This window comes from Platichthys flesus, chromosome 17 (assembly GCF_949316205.1).
Source record: "Platichthys flesus chromosome 17, fPlaFle2.1, whole genome shotgun sequence".
Taxonomy (NCBI): Eukaryota; Metazoa; Chordata; class Actinopteri; order Pleuronectiformes; family Pleuronectidae; genus Platichthys; species Platichthys flesus.
The window spans coordinates 10,472,915-10,490,849 of NC_084961.1; the positions used below are offsets into that span (position 1 = coordinate 10,472,915).

At 41.6% G+C, this 17,935-nt stretch overlaps 1 protein-coding gene across 2 annotated transcripts in view; it reads left to right on the plus strand.

Annotated features, from left to right (window-relative positions):
* gabbr2 (gamma-aminobutyric acid (GABA) B receptor, 2) overlaps nt 1-17,935 on the plus strand; it is a 166,488-nt gene that overhangs the window by 98,232 nt on the left and 50,321 nt on the right. For both annotated transcript variants that reach the window (XM_062410550.1, XM_062410548.1), the window contains 8 exons: nt 879-944; nt 1,575-1,763; nt 2,260-2,502; nt 7,956-8,016; nt 14,501-14,581; nt 15,234-15,384; nt 15,726-15,858; nt 17,010-17,117. In XM_062410550.1, the coding sequence (XP_062266534.1) occupies nt 879-944; nt 1,575-1,763; nt 2,260-2,502; nt 7,956-8,016; nt 14,501-14,581; nt 15,234-15,384; nt 15,726-15,858; nt 17,010-17,117 (1,032 nt within the window). The remainder of the gene's footprint in view (nt 1-878; nt 945-1,574; nt 1,764-2,259; nt 2,503-7,955; nt 8,017-14,500; nt 14,582-15,233; nt 15,385-15,725; nt 15,859-17,009; nt 17,118-17,935) is intronic.

A 17,935-nucleotide genomic window follows, 5' to 3' on the forward strand; every position in this document is an offset into this window, starting at 1 on the left:
GCACACACAAACAAAACACGAGTGAAGTTCAGAGTTACCTGCCCCTCCTGCTTATCTACACACATACACATTGTGATGCAGCCACAGCAGTGGGAAAACATGGTGTTGGCTATTTTGACAGAGCTGCTTGGCTGTCATTGAGCATTCATTATTGTGTCAGTGTCTATGTGGGTTGCCATAAGCAGGAGTCTATAGGCTGGAGATGATTTGTGATGAAAGTCACCTTAGAGCTGCTGAAGACTATCCATCTATCCATCTATCCATCTATCTATCCATCTATCAATCCATCCATCCATCCATCCGCACATGTGTATATGCATTTGTGTTCTGAGTGTTTGTGATCATCTGCCGTTGTGAATACATTTTGTGTGTAGGCCTGTGCTTTGTGTTTTCTACTATAAATGCGCGTTTACAAACCGGATGACAGATTGTTGGCCCCAGAGCCGGAACTTTTATCTCCACTGCAATGCAACATGCTGCTCCTCTACGTGGGCAATCTGAATTATTTACAGAGTCAATCACAAGGACGTGTGCTCTGAATCCCCATGTTAATGTCTGCTCTCCAGCCTGGTTGGCCAGGATTGTGGTCTGCCCGCTGATGAAAATACAGCACACACACGTCAGACTATATGTCCATTTGTCATTAAAGTGTAATGTCGCAGAATATAAGAGTCAGCATCACAAACACGGAAACTGATCCCGGGGCAGATACTTCAAATGACTGTATTGACTGAAGTGCAGTTCCCTTGTAAAGAACAGGACACTTTCATTGATAGAAATGTATAGCATGTATTGCATCATTACTGTAAAGCCATGGGGTGACCAAAGTATGTAATTATATAAACTGTGCATTGACACCTTATTCTTTGTAATTTCAGGACAGTGATGTGAGAATCATCATTGGCCAGTTTGACGAGAACTTGGCCGCCAAAGTCTTCTGCTGTGTAAGTCCTCAGTCTACACTCATTATGATTAAGGCGTTATATTGAACCAACTTTTCCAATCCTATATAAGTGTCATGTGTCTTTATACTGCTTTGTCTGGAGCCTGTCTGGAATTACAATAAACCTGATTTCTAAGCATCTTTCAAAACACTCTTCAAAATCAAATAATTGAAGGCAAACAATAGGAAACAAAAGCACCTTTCAATGTCACACAGAGCTCAATCACAAAAATGTAAATGTTGCAAATGAGAAAAAAGTGAAAGTAAAATAAAACAAATATATAATAATTGAAACCGTTTGTTCAGAACTATCGCAAAAGTTAATAAAAATAAAGAGGTGATATCAGACTCCATGTCCTGAGAAAGCACACCTACACATATGTGGGTTAAGGAGCTTGACAGACGAATCTCTACAAGCTTCAGGCTGAAACTAATCTTACTGGTAGAATTAGGCCCAGGTACATTTCACAGCTAAATGTTTGGCTTCACATTACTTCAGAGGATTTGGTCAGGATTTTATATTTTACCTTTGGAGCTCAGTGTAAGATTTAACTGTTAATTTGTTTGGCACTAGATCTACACTATCTGCAACATTGCTTCAACCTATTTTTCCTCTACATCCCCTCCACAGGCCTATAACTTGAACATGTTCGGAAGTAAATACCAGTGGATTATCCCCGGCTGGTACCAGGGCAACTGGTGGGAGCAGGCCAACAGCACCAACTGCACCACCAAGAAGCTGCTCACAGCCATGGAGGGATACATCAGCGTGGACTTTGAGCCGCTCAGCGCTCGGCAAATCAAGGGCATCTCGGACAGGGTGAGTAATATCACCCACTGTAGTTTAATGTGAACATTTAATTCAAAAAGGAAGAAACGTCTCAAATCCACTGTGGTATTTACACTATGTGTCTATGGTACGCATAGTAGCCTGAGGTGAATAAACTAAGCGCATGAAACATATTTTCTGTTTCTGAAGATGTTGGTTTTGTGCTTTGGCATTTTTCAATAACTGTAACATGCCTTTGGAAACACTAGAACATATTCTTGGACAAAAGACATCTTAGATGCATGTTTCCGAACCAGGAATTTCAAACAAAATCAATCATAGGGTTTGTTTTCACACTGCACTACGAGTAAAGGTGCATTGATCCCAAAACCAGACCTATTTCCAGTAACTGGAATGGAATCTCAAATTGTGTGGAAAATAATTCCCGCCCTCCAGCCAAGTTAATGCATGTCTATAGAAAAACAGCATGTATTTTGGAGGTGCACATTTTCTCAACTTGATTCCCTCTCTTTAATCTTTCCTGCAGACCCCTAAGGAGTACGAGAGGGAGTACAGCCGAGAGCTGCAGCAGAAAGGTGTGGAGGCCAGTAAGTTCCACGGCTTCGCCTACGACGGGATCTGGGTCATTGCAAGAACCTTCACTCGAGTGATGGAGCTGCTGCGGATAAAGGAGCGGCAGAACACCTTCCACAACTTCACCGTCGACGACCGCGAAGTGGGAAAGTTGGTGCTGGACGTCATGAACGAGACCAACTTCTTCGGTGTAACGGTAAGATACAAAAAACAAATAGCCATACTATTTTAGCCATCCAAAGAAAACCAACACAAGCTTCTAGACAGGGACAATGTGATATCAACTGTGTTTTTCTAAAAAGTACCACACTCCCCTCAATCCTCAGATATAATTGCAATGTCTCTAAACAGTGATTACTCTGCGGTATCATGGAAATGTGTACCACCACTGCAGAAATCATGTCGGCTATGATTGTATCGTTCAGTGTTGCATTAGGTGTACAACATAGCAACAATGTTTTCTCTCTCTAACAGAGACTACTGCAGTTGTTTACATGAGGAGCTTGTTGTTAGTGATGTCCTGCTTGTGGGTTGAGTAGTTCCATCACTCTTGAAATATTAATATACGTCTTGTATCTTTGCCTTTTTTTCCAATATTGTTTATATTGTAAAATGTGTAAAAAAATGAATGGCAAATTTGCTCTCAGAACCAGATTTGTTTTTAAAGGTGGCGGCCACTGTTACACAAATCTACCACATTTGTGTTTATGCATATAAATCTTTTATCTCTCTCTCTCTCTCTGTGTGTGTGTGTGTGTGTGTGTGTGTGTGTGTGTGTGTGTGTGTGTGTGTGTGTGTGTGTGTGTGTGTGTGTGTGTGTGTGTGTGTGTGTGTGTGTGTGTGTGTGTGTGTGTGTGTGTGTGTGTGTGTGTGTGTGTGTGTGTGTGTGTGTGTGTGCGTTCTCACTCTCTCTTCCCAATGAGCTATTCAAGGATATCTCTTGTTCCCTTGTGAAGGCCAATCCATTTGTAGAGGATGCCGCGCTGCTCCCAGCCTCGACTGCCATTAAGCATGCAGGGCCCTATTATACAGAGGGACATTACCCATATTATACCATCAACATATCTGTGTTTGCTAATAAATTGACTAAACAATGCAACTGAGGATAAAAAAATGAATGGCTATACTCAACATTACAGTGAAGCTGTCAAATGAGTTTTGCTCATATTTCGCTTATTCACCAATTCTGAGAAAATGAAGTGGTGGCGCTCCACAACAGAGTTATTTACTGTAGAGGTGTCAGCAGAATGAGAGAGAAAGAGCAAATAGCCTTTCTGACAATCAGCACTGGATACTGACTGGAATGGTTGTGAGACCCTTTGGGAGGCTGATGCCCCTGGAAGTAATATATTGTATGTGGAATGCAGTTCTTTACCAAATCCTCGGGGTCCTCATTCCTCAGCCCCTGTCCGCTCACCTGCCTCAGCACAGACCCACTCAGGGATGCTGATCAGCACCAGGCTGACATTGAGACTTTCCTGAGAAATGCAGGGGAAGGAAAGCAGTAATGAATATTGATGACCGTGTTACTATACATTTATTTGTTTACTCCAGGCACACAAAAGATGTTGAAGTCATCCTGGGCTATGAAGCATCTTTAATAGAAAAGCATTCTTAACCCCCTCCGGTGTATATATGTATTGACTCTTATTGGTTCGACATATGCAGCCATCAGGGCTTGAACAAGGACTCAAATCCTTTACGCAAGAATACTTAGTGATACCACGTAAAAATACTTACTCCACTGCTCATTATGAGGTAGGTCCCCTTTTAATGTGAATTTAGCAAGAAAATGTGAAAGTTTTATAGAATTAAAGTCCTTGAGTAAAATACACCTAAGGAATGCACTTTAATATGCTTGGTTACTTTTTAGTATCAAGGACCCATCATCAAAGTCCCAATTTCTGAGTAAGAAAATATCAGCCACTTGATAATGAATTGAAAATAAATATGATGTCGTTTTATTTATTCATTAGCCTTTATTTAAACACTGAAACGTGTAAAAATATAGATTCCAACAATTCCACACAGAAAGAAAAGAGGACATCAATAAGAACCCAATGTTTTTATAACTAGATACCAACTCAATTTGGTTCATAACACAATTTCCCTCAAAGACGCATTCTGCCAAAACATGTTTTAATATGAAATGGACCTGGTTACAGGGCATGTGGAAATCTTCAGAATACTCAATCTGCACACAGGGAAAGAAAACACAGAAGATTGTTCAACAAGCTAAATCAATCTTTTCTTTTCAGAACCACAATCCTCAGAAGAAATAGACAAATCTGAGCAATAAATATTGTGTGTGTGGTAAACAAAATGTCTGAAGACAACACCATAGCAATATCATTACATAAATCTTTGTACCAAGTGATTTGACATCTGTCTTCTCTTATAGCTGTTCTTTTAAGGGATTACACGAGATGAAACGCATTCCCTTATGCAACACACACTAAGCACATAGAAAGTTCCGCCCACACATGACGAACAAAGACATAGGAAGGCAATTTCCCCTCCACGCTGCACACGTCTTTCATGCTATTTTCAAAGTCAGATTTCTAAAGCAGCTATTACACAGTTCGCTTGGTTTCCTTGTGAACTGCAATAACTTCTCCTGGGCTTCCAATCAAATGAATCCCTGTTCAAGCACCAGGAAAACCAACAATTCTGGCTGTTAATCCACGGTTTAAATGTTGTATGTGCATGTGTGCCTGATACACATGTCTCATACGGGAGAAGACCATGACTTGAGCCTCGAGTCTTTCCTGATGTCATGATTTAATGCTGTGTGTTTGCTGTGTACACAAACACAAATGTTTTTGTGGAATCACACCAGTTCTGTTCTGTGCTGATCTGAGTCCTGCTGCTGAATCAGCGGTGGAGGCCGCTGGAGCAGCAGGAGAGTGATCATCGAGGGCTCCACAGTATTGATCCGACTGCTGTCAGTGGCTACGACATTAGCTTGGGAGGGAGGGTTTGAGTGCAGATAGCTGCTACAACCACAGAACCATGTACGCTGGAATTCACCAGGGAGGGCCGGATGGGAAAAGACACAACAGGGTTGTGATTGGGGCATGATACGTGAGTTTCGGTTTATTTTTGCTGTTTTGTCAGTGGTCACTGTGTTTGTATCAGTATCATTCTGGGTAATGGTGAGTAGCACAGCCTTGGGCTTGACAGTCACCTCAAACCGACTCACTGAGGCGAGACGCAGGGGTAGAGTTCCGTGCATCTGTTTTTCTTTTTTTATTCTCTGTTAATGTGTTTGTCCTGTGCGTGTGCACGTGTGTGGACACTCACATCCACTGCTTTCCCATCTCAAACTCTGAAAGCCCAGAGGATGTAACACCTGCAGTCCACAGAGCGGCGTCTCGTTTGACCCCAGCACCCTCGTCACTGACAGTATTCTCACCTCCACAGACAAAGTGATACCTGGCCCCCTTCCCCGTCTCACCTCAGAAAGATACAGTCTCTCACATACCCACACAGACACACACATACACACGTGTAGACCCAGCGATTGCTCCGCCAGCCAGCGCTGAATACACAGGTCTGAAAACACTTTAAATAGAAACGGGACACCATTCTGTGTCAGCACACTCCGGTGAGCTGCAGACGAGCGTCACGCAGCCTTTGCGGTAATTTACTTTGCTTTTGGTCAACAGAGGTTAATTTAAACTTTGTACCACCGACGTTTATCTCCAATTAAGAATGTCAGCGTCGCCGCCTCTGCATATGTTTGATCTGCTTGGCATGTTCTCCGAACTGTGTTTACACTTGAGAGAACAAATTGGGGCTGTCAAAATAACTACACACCATTTCCATAAGGTTTGCAATTGCTCCGCTCTTGCTGATGTAAAGGGCAATGATGGTGGCGATGCTAATGCACAGTGAGAGTGCGATGGTGCAGCTACTCTAGAAACCTGGATACAGACACTCACAGTCAGTCAAGGGTTCAAGTCAAGTTTCTCTTACTTTCAACCCACAGTTTTTGACCCGGTTCGCTCACCAGCGTTAACTGAACGTAGTACATGAAGAGCTGACCCGGGGTGCACTGCATTGTGGCCTACCTACACTTAATAATTGTATTGTATAGTGCAGAAGCAGTGTGTGAGGAAAGGAACTTACTAGTGTTCAGACTGACACTGTGGTGTACTAGTGGCAGCAGAAGTGTGTCTCACAACGAGGAAGCTCTGTGCGTACAATCATCATCTGGGACCCATGCACGCACATGGGAATAACACGACAACATATTAAGTGCATACAGAGAGACACACATGCATATGCACATCAAAGATGCCACACAAAGACTGGGATTCAAACAGAGGGGTGGGATCCTGCTCTGCTACTTCAAAGCTTGACATCTTTTTGAGGCAAATCTGGCTCACCAGCCTCCTTCTCTGTATTTCCCCATAAGCTCTCTTTAAAAAATGCAATGCAAATTAACTGCTCTTCATCTCTCCATCTATCTGTCTATCTCTATATCCGTCAGTCTGTCTATCTGCATGTGTTCATATGTGTAAATGCATTTGTATTTTGAGTGTTTGTGACTATCTGCTTTTGTGTATACATGTATCTATGTATCTATGCAGAAAAATGAAAATTGTTTGCAAAGAACTTAATTTGTGTTTTTTTATCTTGGTACAGTTTTCTTTTTTCAGTGTATCTATCTACATATTTATCCATTTGTCTAGCTGACTGTCCGTCAATTTAGAGCTTAAATGATCCATCTGCTCTCAGCTGTTTTGTTATCCAGCCAGGAATAAAAATGAGCTCAGTTAAATGTGTAATTAAGAAGCACTGTATGCAGATGACGGGCTGAATGAATTGAACACTCTTGCAAGAAGAAAAGGGAGAGAGGGCAGTGAGGGGTACTTGGAGAAGGAAAATAGAACTAGACAGAGAGAAACAATGGGGCTACGTGGTGGAAGATAAGGCGACAGAAGCCGAATTTGATTTGACTATGGCGATGCGATATTGCAAAAAAGTTGAATTGCTTTTTTGCTCCCTAGTCTGCGTTTGCCGGCTTGACATTTCTTATCTTGTTGCTATGGAGTGTACATCAGACTTTGCACAGTTTTTTTTTTTTTCTTCACTATAATTTATGGGGGCTGTTTGACCGCTGAACACATCCTTTTGGAGAGAAATCAATATCCAGGACTAAGATCTTGAGTAAAATCACTGACCGCTACATGCTGTCCTTAGCCAAATGTGAGTTGCACTCAAAGAATTGCTTCTTAAACGCTACCTGAGTCCAGATTGTGCGATGCTAAGGAAGCAGACATAGTTAAATCAGACAGCTTTGCTGACCCGAAGTTGTTCCAAAGATATTAGCAAATGAATTGGCTGAAAGATAAATTTGTTTTTCTCTATAAATGGATCAATTTCGGCCACTTCTAATCAAATGAGATGCAGTGTGCAGGATTAGACATTCTGCTCTTTGCCTGTGAATCCTCCGGTATCAGGAAAGCACTCTGCATAAATTTAATTGGACCAAGCTCCTCTTTTAATCAAATCATATCCACCTTACATTCTATGCTGCATCATCTTTAGAAGAATTCAATTTTTTTATAACTTTAAATATATACAATGTATATTTGGCAGTTTAAAATCCATATTATATTGATTGTGCTTCCTTTTTTTCAGGGTCAAGTCATGTTTCGAAATGGAGAGAGGATGGGCACAATAAAGTTCAACCAGTTTCAAGGTATGTGGGTCTCTGCTGCTACGATACTCTACTTAAATTAACCAGTTGAATTTTCTTTGCAGCGTTTGTATGAGAGCTTGCATGGTCTCCCAGTGACTGATTGAGTTTTGTCTGATGAGTCTGGCTTCCTCCCATAGTCCAAAGACATGAGGATTGGGGGGACATTATCTGGAGACTCTAAATTGCCTGTAGGTGTGAATGTACACGTGTTGGCACTGTGATACACTGGCGACCTGTCCATGGTGCACACGGCCCCTGGCCCAATGTCAGCTGGAATGGCTCCAACCCCCAGTGACCCTCAAAGGATAAGCTGTATAGATAATGGATGGATGGATGGATGGGTGTTTGCGTGAGGGCTCCTGGTTACATTGTTTGTGAACCTCAACCTTTGCAGCTATTTTGAATGAAAAACCGTGTTTCAAACCACAAACTTTGTTTTGCTGTATCGATTTATCTTTTGTGCTCACTTCACTCCTCCTGTCTCACACACCTCCTGCCATTCCCACTTGTTCTCCTTCTGACTACAAGCTGAGTTAGGATTGTTGCCAAAAGCTGTCGGACTCCAACCACTCACGTCTGTGTTCAATGAAACCTACAGTTGTTTCAGAAATTGTGCAGGATTCCCGCAGACCTTTTGGGATGATAATTTCCAAAAGTTTGTCCCGTCAGAAGGCTGCTACGGTTGATATGGTACCTGGTATCTATTGTGGATCCTGTCCGGGAGGCTTTAAGAAAAGCTTTTAGTCATACTCACAGGAAGGAGAAGCTTGAAGATTTCAGAGTCAAATGCTTTGTATGCACATTCTATAGATTTGTACAAAGAGTTGTTTGTCAGAACAATAAACATGAGTCTTTCAGACTATCTCTATCTTGGTGACAAAACCCCTGAGGCTTTTCATAGACGGTGAATTGTTATATGTAAAACCCTCAGTACACTCGGTCCTCATAGTGTCATCCTGAGGTTGTTTTTGAGCCAGCAGGGCTCGCTGAGTGTCCGAATAGCCCACAGATTGCATCTCGATGCAGGGGATTCCCAGCTCCCATACTCTCCAGACTATATGTAGCACACTGCATGGTGCAGCTAAGTCCCGTCTGCCTAACCTTCTTATCTTCCCCCACTGCAGAGGGGCTTGATCCCCTCTGGCTGCTTACATCACTCTCCCTGCGTGCGTGCGTGCGTGGGCTCATTCACATGCTGATGTGTCTGTCTACCTCTGCTGGTGACTATACTCTACTTATAATGTTACATCTCTCGGTCAGTGGGTTTGACAGAATGGGACCTCACATGATTTATATCAATGTAACTGTTGTTTTATGATTAATTCCGAGGAAATTTAATGTTACATATACGAGTGTAGTATGAAAGTAAGTACAATGTTATTCATGAGGAAAAATGTACCAATACTTTGATCAAAAACTAACAACCAGTGCAGAGGCTTGTGTCCCATTTGTGTCTCACGAAATATGTGCACATGTTGATGCAGAGCCATTAATTCATCTGAATGAAATGACACAACCATTTTCATCTAAAAAAAAAAAAAAAAAAGCCAAATGATTTTCCAAAGACCTAACAACAACCCTAACCTCAGATTTTCTGGTTCTTCAGTTTGAACAACATGTGGTGTATTTGGGACACAGCTACAGGGAGACATAATCCGGTTCTTCTTAAATATATTTGGTTTCCAGCCAACACAGGAGAAGTATCACATCCAGTCCTCAGGTGACCTGTACTGTGAGAACTACTCTGACACTCAGTAGGGCACATACCTCCGCCAAGGCACAACAGTCCCTTTAACTTCAATCAAGCTACGCCCTCATATATATCAGTTCCATCAATTATCTTTTGTTTAAACCAGAGCCATGAAAGCCCCCAAAAACCCCTATCTCGATAGTGATCCAACCAACAAACAAACAAACACACAGGCATGAAAACATAACCTCCTTGGAGGCAATGGAAAAAGCTGGAGGATCACTAACATGTGGAGCTGTCATTAAAACTATCATAGAAATGTAGAATCATAGCCCTACACCCTATTAATTCATTTTCACACACTTTTGCCTCCTTCTTTCATATTGCCAGTCTCTCATTCTTTCGCCTTTGCCTTTGTGCATCTTTCACCCTTTTGACACACCGAGAATCTCAGCTGGGCGCAGAGGGATGGTGGGACAGCCCCAGCTTGAATATTTCAAAAGGCAGTGATACTCAGCATGACCCGATCATCTGTCCTCCGCCTCTGATCCATCATTTCACCCTGTCAGACGTTCAGGGACCTCAACGGCTCTAATTCCAACTGTCTCTCACAGGGATAAGAGATAGCCCGCTGCCAGAGGTCTTGATTGCAGTTGCAGTCACTCTGCGTACAGATTTTAAATCAATGCACTACCAGTCAGGGAAGATAAGGAATACATGCATACTGTCTATCAGCAAGGTCACTAGATGTGTGTGGGTCAAAGGTAGATTGTTGAGACATATGATAGGATTTAGTCACTGCAAAAACCCTGGAGTGAGAATTAATGTTCGGCTTTCCTGTCATCTGACGCCGGAATTTGTAATAGCAAAAGTCTTTTCACAATATTTTCTATAAAATGGCTTACAAGAATATAATTGACATACGCTGATGTTGTTAAAAAAGGCAGCAATGGTAAAAAGCACTATGTCAGAGGTTTTGCGGTAAATGAAGTTCTGCAATTACCACTTGAAACGTACAATATGTTACTGTGCACTTGAGGGTTCTCTCATCAAACCAGTAACAAAAGACCTGAGAACGTGAAGAAGCTTGGGATCCTGGGAGTCGTCCCTACCTCCATTTCCTATCCTATAAACTTGGTGTGTTTGCGCTTTACTTAGAGCTTTATGTATGTGCAGCTAACAGCAATGATTAATCATGCTTCCCTAAATGGCTAACTTTGTGGTTTTACTTTGTCATAAGCTAGTTACCTCGGAAGTTACAGCAGAGACGGGCAAAAAATAGAGTGAAGCAAGTATACATGCAGAATTAAAAGATAACCAAAATGAAATGTCCTGGAATATATGTGTGGATTTCCCTTGGTTTTAACATTTCTATAAACATTTTGGATAATGTAAGTGCACAAGTCAACAAAATATATATACAGTATGAAGAAGTATTACTTATTCAATCTTTCACGATATTTATTTGAGTTTTTTAAGAAGTATGCATGAGCTGCTGGTGCGTCATGGGAAGAAAAAAAGATTCATGTCAAGTGGAGCGGTGCTGAGAGTTACACACACACCAGCTGCATTGAGAAAGCGTAACAGTATTTACTACAGAAATATATCAGACACGTACAGATATAGTCCCCTGTGTTTTTCACCGCTAGTTGTGTTGTTGAGCAATGTCTCTACATGAGGGTTTTGTTTATAGCACCTGGGTGACGCAACGGGTGAAATATTTCTGTTTCACAAAATTCCACAGCCAGTAAAAGATGTGAGGACATGTACTGTAGCCCTGAGGAAGACTTCCCTAGCTGGAAAACACTGATGTAAACACTCTGGTTTAAAAATATTCAGTATGGAGCAAGAAAGTGCATTAAACTTGTGTTTTTGGTCAGTATCAGTAATATAACTTGTTTTTAATAACAACAGATTCCACACTGAAATCGCCTTTGAAAACTCTGAATCCTGAGTTTTTCTGAATAATATTGAAAAACTGTGAAACAGAACGAGCAACCATCGTTGTTACAGTTTAGAAAAAGACGCCAACTGTCCTCAACTTCTAATTCAGATGTTGCTAAATCCTGGTTGATCCATCAAACTACTTGACATTGCTAACAAAGCTCTACACATTCAAACAAATGAGAAAACATGCACACATTTCCTCTGTAGCTACAACTGCTCTATTATAGTAGAATAATCTTCATGAATTCATTTTCCTGGTCTTTTTTGCACATTTCTTTTGTTTTATTAGGAACCAAGAACACACTGCCATTAATTACAGTTGTTTGAACCAAAAGGCATAAAATGTCACTGCACTGGCTCAATAACAGTTTGAGTTTTTAGCAGCCTGCCGCAGCCATCGATATTCCCATTGGGGCTGGAGTGCTGAGATAGTATTTTAGCATCTCAAAAGGAGTGCTGATACACGAGCCCTTCTGCTGTTTAGATCCCGACAAAGGATGTGGTCAAGGGAAACACAGTCATTGATCGTTCAGCACTGAGAAGTTTGAAGAATACAAATCCTGACCGGGTACACGCATGAAATGCCCTGTGCTGAAATGGTCACTTATAGTGTAACTTTTTCAACACTTGGTGATGATTGATGCCGGAGTTGGAGATCAAGTGAGAGGAGGGGAAAGGAAAGAAGATGGGAGAGGAGAGGAAAGGAGAGGGGAGGAGTGTGATGCCCTGTGATTTTGCAAAACCTGATGTTATCTGTCATTTCCCTTTTGTCAAGGACACTGTTCAATGGGCATAAAAGAATAATAACAGGAAGAAGCAGAGCGAGATGTGTGTGCACACCAGAGGAAATTGCAGGTTGTTTGTAGTGTTTACTAAAAAGATGAATAAAATAAAAGAATGAAAAGTCAAGAATAATCTGTCCTCTCCACCCATCCCCTGCTCTTCTCGTCCCTGGTGTCCCCTTAAAGTGAGTAATCTTTATGAGGGAAGAAGAGTGAAGGCCCAGGTTTGTTTGGCAAGGTCGCGCCGCCTCCAATACCTGTAGGACTCATCATCGTTTCTAAAAGAGAAAAACACTACACTGAAACAGTTGTGTTTGAGCAGGACTCCAGAGAGACAGGTGTTTACAGGCAGGGATGGGGAGCAGCTTACAACCCCTCCCCTGAATTTGGACTATGCTCAATTCAGTGTACAGTAGAATGCAATATAAAGTAGGTTTGCATTCTTTTGAATCTTTTGAAGATTCTAAGCGTAGTGTGAATTTGAATCGTGAACTACATCTGGGTCTTTGCCTGTGATATATGTGCTCCTTATGGTTCCTTGAAGTAAACTCACCTGTAGTAGAGGAGGGGCAGGTTTATTTATAAAGAACCATTGAGACACAAAGCAATTCAAATTGCTTCACAAAAGCACTGAAATGCATAAAAAAATATGACGTTTGGGAAGACATTGAAATTCAGTAACACAATCTCACTGTGCACTTACTGAGTGCCTTAGGATTCATCGTTATGGATATTTTGATATATTACTAATGGCTTTTGGAAGACCTCCCTGTGATTTAAAGCTCACTAAGAGTTCCTAGCTCTGTGCCATACGGTACAACTTAAAGCGGGGACATTCTTCACTGTGTCCAATTACTGTTTGAATTAGATTTACTTGTTCACTCAAAGTAGCATCTGTTACATTTTCTCCAAATAAGGATCACTGGAGCTCCATTTTATAAACCCAGCAAGCTGCTTTGTATCTGTGATCTATCGTTTAAGCGTTCCATTGCTGGATTAAGTCGGCTACCTGAAATATTTTATGAAACCTGAAAGTCAGAGAGTAGTTGGGCTATTGGTCAGAGATGTCATGTTTAGCCTTGTGAGTGATGGCTAGGTTGGTCAGTCCGCTATGTTCATCCAGACTGAAATATCTCAGCATCTTGACCACAAGATGCAAGATTCTTGGGCAACGTTACCAAAATGACTCATGGATTCACCTAACTTTTGTTTGAGGTTATAATGACGTTAGGAATGCTTTCATTTGTTTTAGTTTATTATTTATAAACTATATAATATATTTATATTATATTTAGTTGTTTGTGCTAGAGGGGGGAAGTTAAATGGGGATGGGATCGGTGGTTGCACTGGTTGGACCGCTTTATTTATTGTTTTAAGATGTAAATTGTCCATAATGTTTCACTATGCACATATTGGGGTGTTGTGTGTTTAGAGTGCATACCTCTGCCAAGGATAATCTCCAAACAGTGTTCCCCATTTATTAGGTAGACTGTGGTGTATCTTTACTTGTCCTGCCACTGCTTCATAATGAACAAAACATATTTTTTATACTTCTCTTAATTTTATAAGAGATACCTGTATTGGTATTTTGCTCCATGGCTGCATTGTGTAGCTCTGTGCTGTGCTGTTTGCGACATCGTTGTTACCGTCCACGCAGACAGTTCAGATGCAGTGGGGCATTTATCCGTAAACCCAAGCAACGATGTTCTCTCTCTCGTACATGTCTCTTTTTGCTTCTTAGTCTGTTTACCTGTACCTCGGAATCTGTTGCGCATGCGAGCAATGATCGTGCAGGTGCACCCCCACTAACCCCAGATTGATTGAATTCTGTGGGAAACGCTGAAGAGAGAATGAAACAAAACTCCTGGATTTACCCATATTTAGATCTGCACCAAAATTCAAATGATTCTCTCCTGACCTACACAGCATCCTTCCACTAAGTTCCTGGAGTTTTTGTGTTATCCTGCTAACTAACGGAGAGACACACTAAACAGCAAATGAAAATGTGAAATCATGTACATGTATTTGGGTTAATGTCTACATATGTGTGTGTTTCATTCAACAGAGGGACAGGAAGTGAAGGTGGGAGAGTACAATGCAATCGCTGATGTGCTGGACCTCATCAACAACTCCATAAGATTCCAAGGTATGAAGATAATAGACATGAGTATATCTCTGCATTGACTATGTGAGCACAGACTAAGGGACTCGAAACTAGTGCCCAGAAGCATCCAACTTTTGTCTTTAAATATGTTACAGACACATCACTACTCTCCACCTCAGCACTCTCTTCACTTGCTGACTTGAACCTGAACCCTCGCTCTCGCACACACATACCACCATCACTCAGTGTAGACAGAGTCACCACTCTTCTTTTCCACTCTAGACTGTCGCCTCTCTGCTAAATTATTAACCAGTCAATCTTTCACCCCTCCTGTGTTTGCTTGTGTTGACATACTTTGTAATTTGTTCAATCCCCCTGGCTATTCTCCTCTTCACCACCCTTGCCCCACATACAGAAACTCCAGGCCGGTACCATCTAAAGCGCTTGTTTCCACATCCCTGACCACAGTAAGAAGATACTTGTGAGATGATGCCATTGAGATCGATTGGCACACAGACAGGGAGAAAAATAGAGCGAGAGATAAGAAAGTGCAGGGTCTGACCACAATAACTTGACTGTGGTGCTTTAAGACACACAAATAACTGCGTGTCTACAGCAGTGTCACTGTTGTGTAGTCACAGTGCAGAGAGATGGATTGTCTAAACTCTATTAACACACTTCCTCTCCTTCTTAGGTGTGGAGCCTCCCAAGGATCAGACGTTTGTGCGTCTGCAGCGTCGCCACATCAACGTGCCACTGTACAGCATCCTGTCCACCATCACCATACTGGGCATGCTCATGGCCGGGGCATTCTTGTTCTTCAATATCAAAAACCGCAACCACAGGTAGGCATCTGACGTTGTTGAAGCACCTCATTGAGAGGGAGGGGGATGGATGAAGGCAAATGAAGCAACTGAAGTGGAAATGGTTATATATGTACAGTGCAGTGGGAAGGCAGATGAGGGGTTGGTGTTAAAGAGGGATGAATAAAGGACAGGGGGAATCATGAGCAGTGTCGAAATGAATGAATGATGAAGCATGACAATGAGGATTAACTTTTCTCCATCTGTAGGTACTTTGTTATGTCTCATTTCACCCTATGTACTACAATATCATCTTTTTTGGGGTGAACTACTCTCTATGTTCTGTTTAGTTTAGTCTGCTCTAACCTTCCGTTCTTTTTCAGACTAATCAAGATGTCCAGTCCTTACATGAACAACCTGATCATCCTCGGGGGAATGCTTTCCTATGCATCCATCTTCCTGTTTGGTCTGGACGGAGGTTTTGTCTCTGACAAAGAATTTGAGACGCTCTGCACCGTGAGTTCCCTCAGCACCTCTCACCATATCTTTAAAAAAGTTGGGCTTGGACACACATTACGTTCAAGTCCAATAGATACAAATTAAGTTTGCTCATTAGGTCATAGATGTGGACAAAAAACCCTTCATATTTTGTTCATTTTACTTACTTTATGTATGTAAAATTAGCTTAAATATGGCACGAACACTGCAGAAACCCTTACTATGTGAAGTATGTGAAAATACTCTTTTGTGAAAACTGATTGAATCTCTCTATGGGTCTCTAGCTAGCACGGAGCACATTAAGTGTCTCCCCCCAGGTACTATTACTGTGTGACTATGTACGTGCTGGATTAATTAAACAGTTTTGATTACAGTGATAGCTGGTTTCCACTGAGATACCCTCTTTCCCACACACACACACACACACACACACACACACACACACACACACACACACATACAGCAAGGTAATGTTAGGCAGGGCAAGTCTCGAGCTGCCACCACCTGGTTGACGCTCTGCCGCGGAGTCAAAACAGAGCTTGTCACTTCAGACAAGGCTCTACAGCCCAGGCACACAGAGGTTGATCCATTTGCCATCAATCAATATGTGCTAGTCTCCTTGAGAATAGATGCTTTAATTGTTTTTTTTCCTGCTGTCTTTCTTACACAGCATCGTACTCCTACCTGACTTTATTGCTTTCTAAATATGATAGTGTCACGGGGAGAGGACAAGGTGTAAATGTGTGTGGAGGTGTGGCTCAGGAGGGGTTCACACACACAGATAAACACACACAAACACACTCATACACACTTTCAGACTCTGTGGCTATATTGGGATGTTGTCAGCTATATTCACATCCTGAGCTTTTTAAACACTTCAGTAGTGTCCTGAGTTCAAAAGCAGTGAGAGGTCCACACTTTGTTTTCTCATCAAGATGAAACGCTCTTAGGAGTGTGATGGCTTCCACGGTCCACGACGTTCTTCTCCCAGAGCTCAACACTTGGAGATAAAAAAAAAACTCAATCCGACAGCCTCGTATTTTTAGAATGCTTCACGATGCTATTTTCAATGAACTTCACAAGAAAAATGCAAATACCCATCAGAGCAGATATTGTTTGGAGCTTTGATTACCAGTTAAAGACATGTTGTGTTCCTGTTGTTCTGATAGGTCCGGACATGGATCCTCATTGTCGGATACACCACAGCTTTTGGAGCCATGTTTGCCAAGACCTGGAGGGTGCACGCCATCTTCAAAAATGTGAAGATGAAGAAGAAGGTTTGGAACCAATTTTTAATATTCAAGTGATTAAGTTTAATTTATTAAAATTGTACAGCAGAGACTAAGTCAAATATATATTTTCTTATCAATTTATTTGAAGAGGTAACTTTTCTTGTCACTGGCCGTTGTACATGTACATGTGAATCTTCCTGGTCAAATCCGGATTGGGAACCTTTTATTTTTGATCCCATCATACTGTATGTATCTTTTAAGCCTTCCACCCACTAACATCTGGATTTAATGCTGGTTCTGCACCTTTACCCGCGCAACATTAGGATGCGCTTTGAACGTCCAGATTTAGGTTCATATATAACCATGAGGGTGTTTTTTGTACTTATTGGTTATGTCACTGTATCGTGAAAGAAACAGCACTGGCAAGACAGCAAGGTTTCCAACGCATACGTGACGAAAAACATGACTCACCAGGGGAAATAAGCAGGAAGGAAATCTCTGCTTGTGGCAATACGAAAGGATTTAATTACAGTTTTAGCAAGTTTACCCATTCAGGTATTAAATAGGGGGAAATTACCAGTTTATATAACAACAAACATCTGCACTGTAAAATTTAGACCTGATAGTCCTCACCAGGATTCTTCATGTCTTTTCAAAGCCCAACACTGATGTGTAGGCACTTGTATTCAAACTCACGCTTTCCAACAAACACGCTGAAAGACTGGCACACAAATGGCTTTTTAAAACATCTGACAAAATCTTTTTCACTAGCCTAGTTATATAAAGTGAGGCCAAGTTCACAGAGTGTTGTAACTGTGCTCGGCCTTTTTTGTATTTATAGATTTAGCTCTCCCCCTCACTTT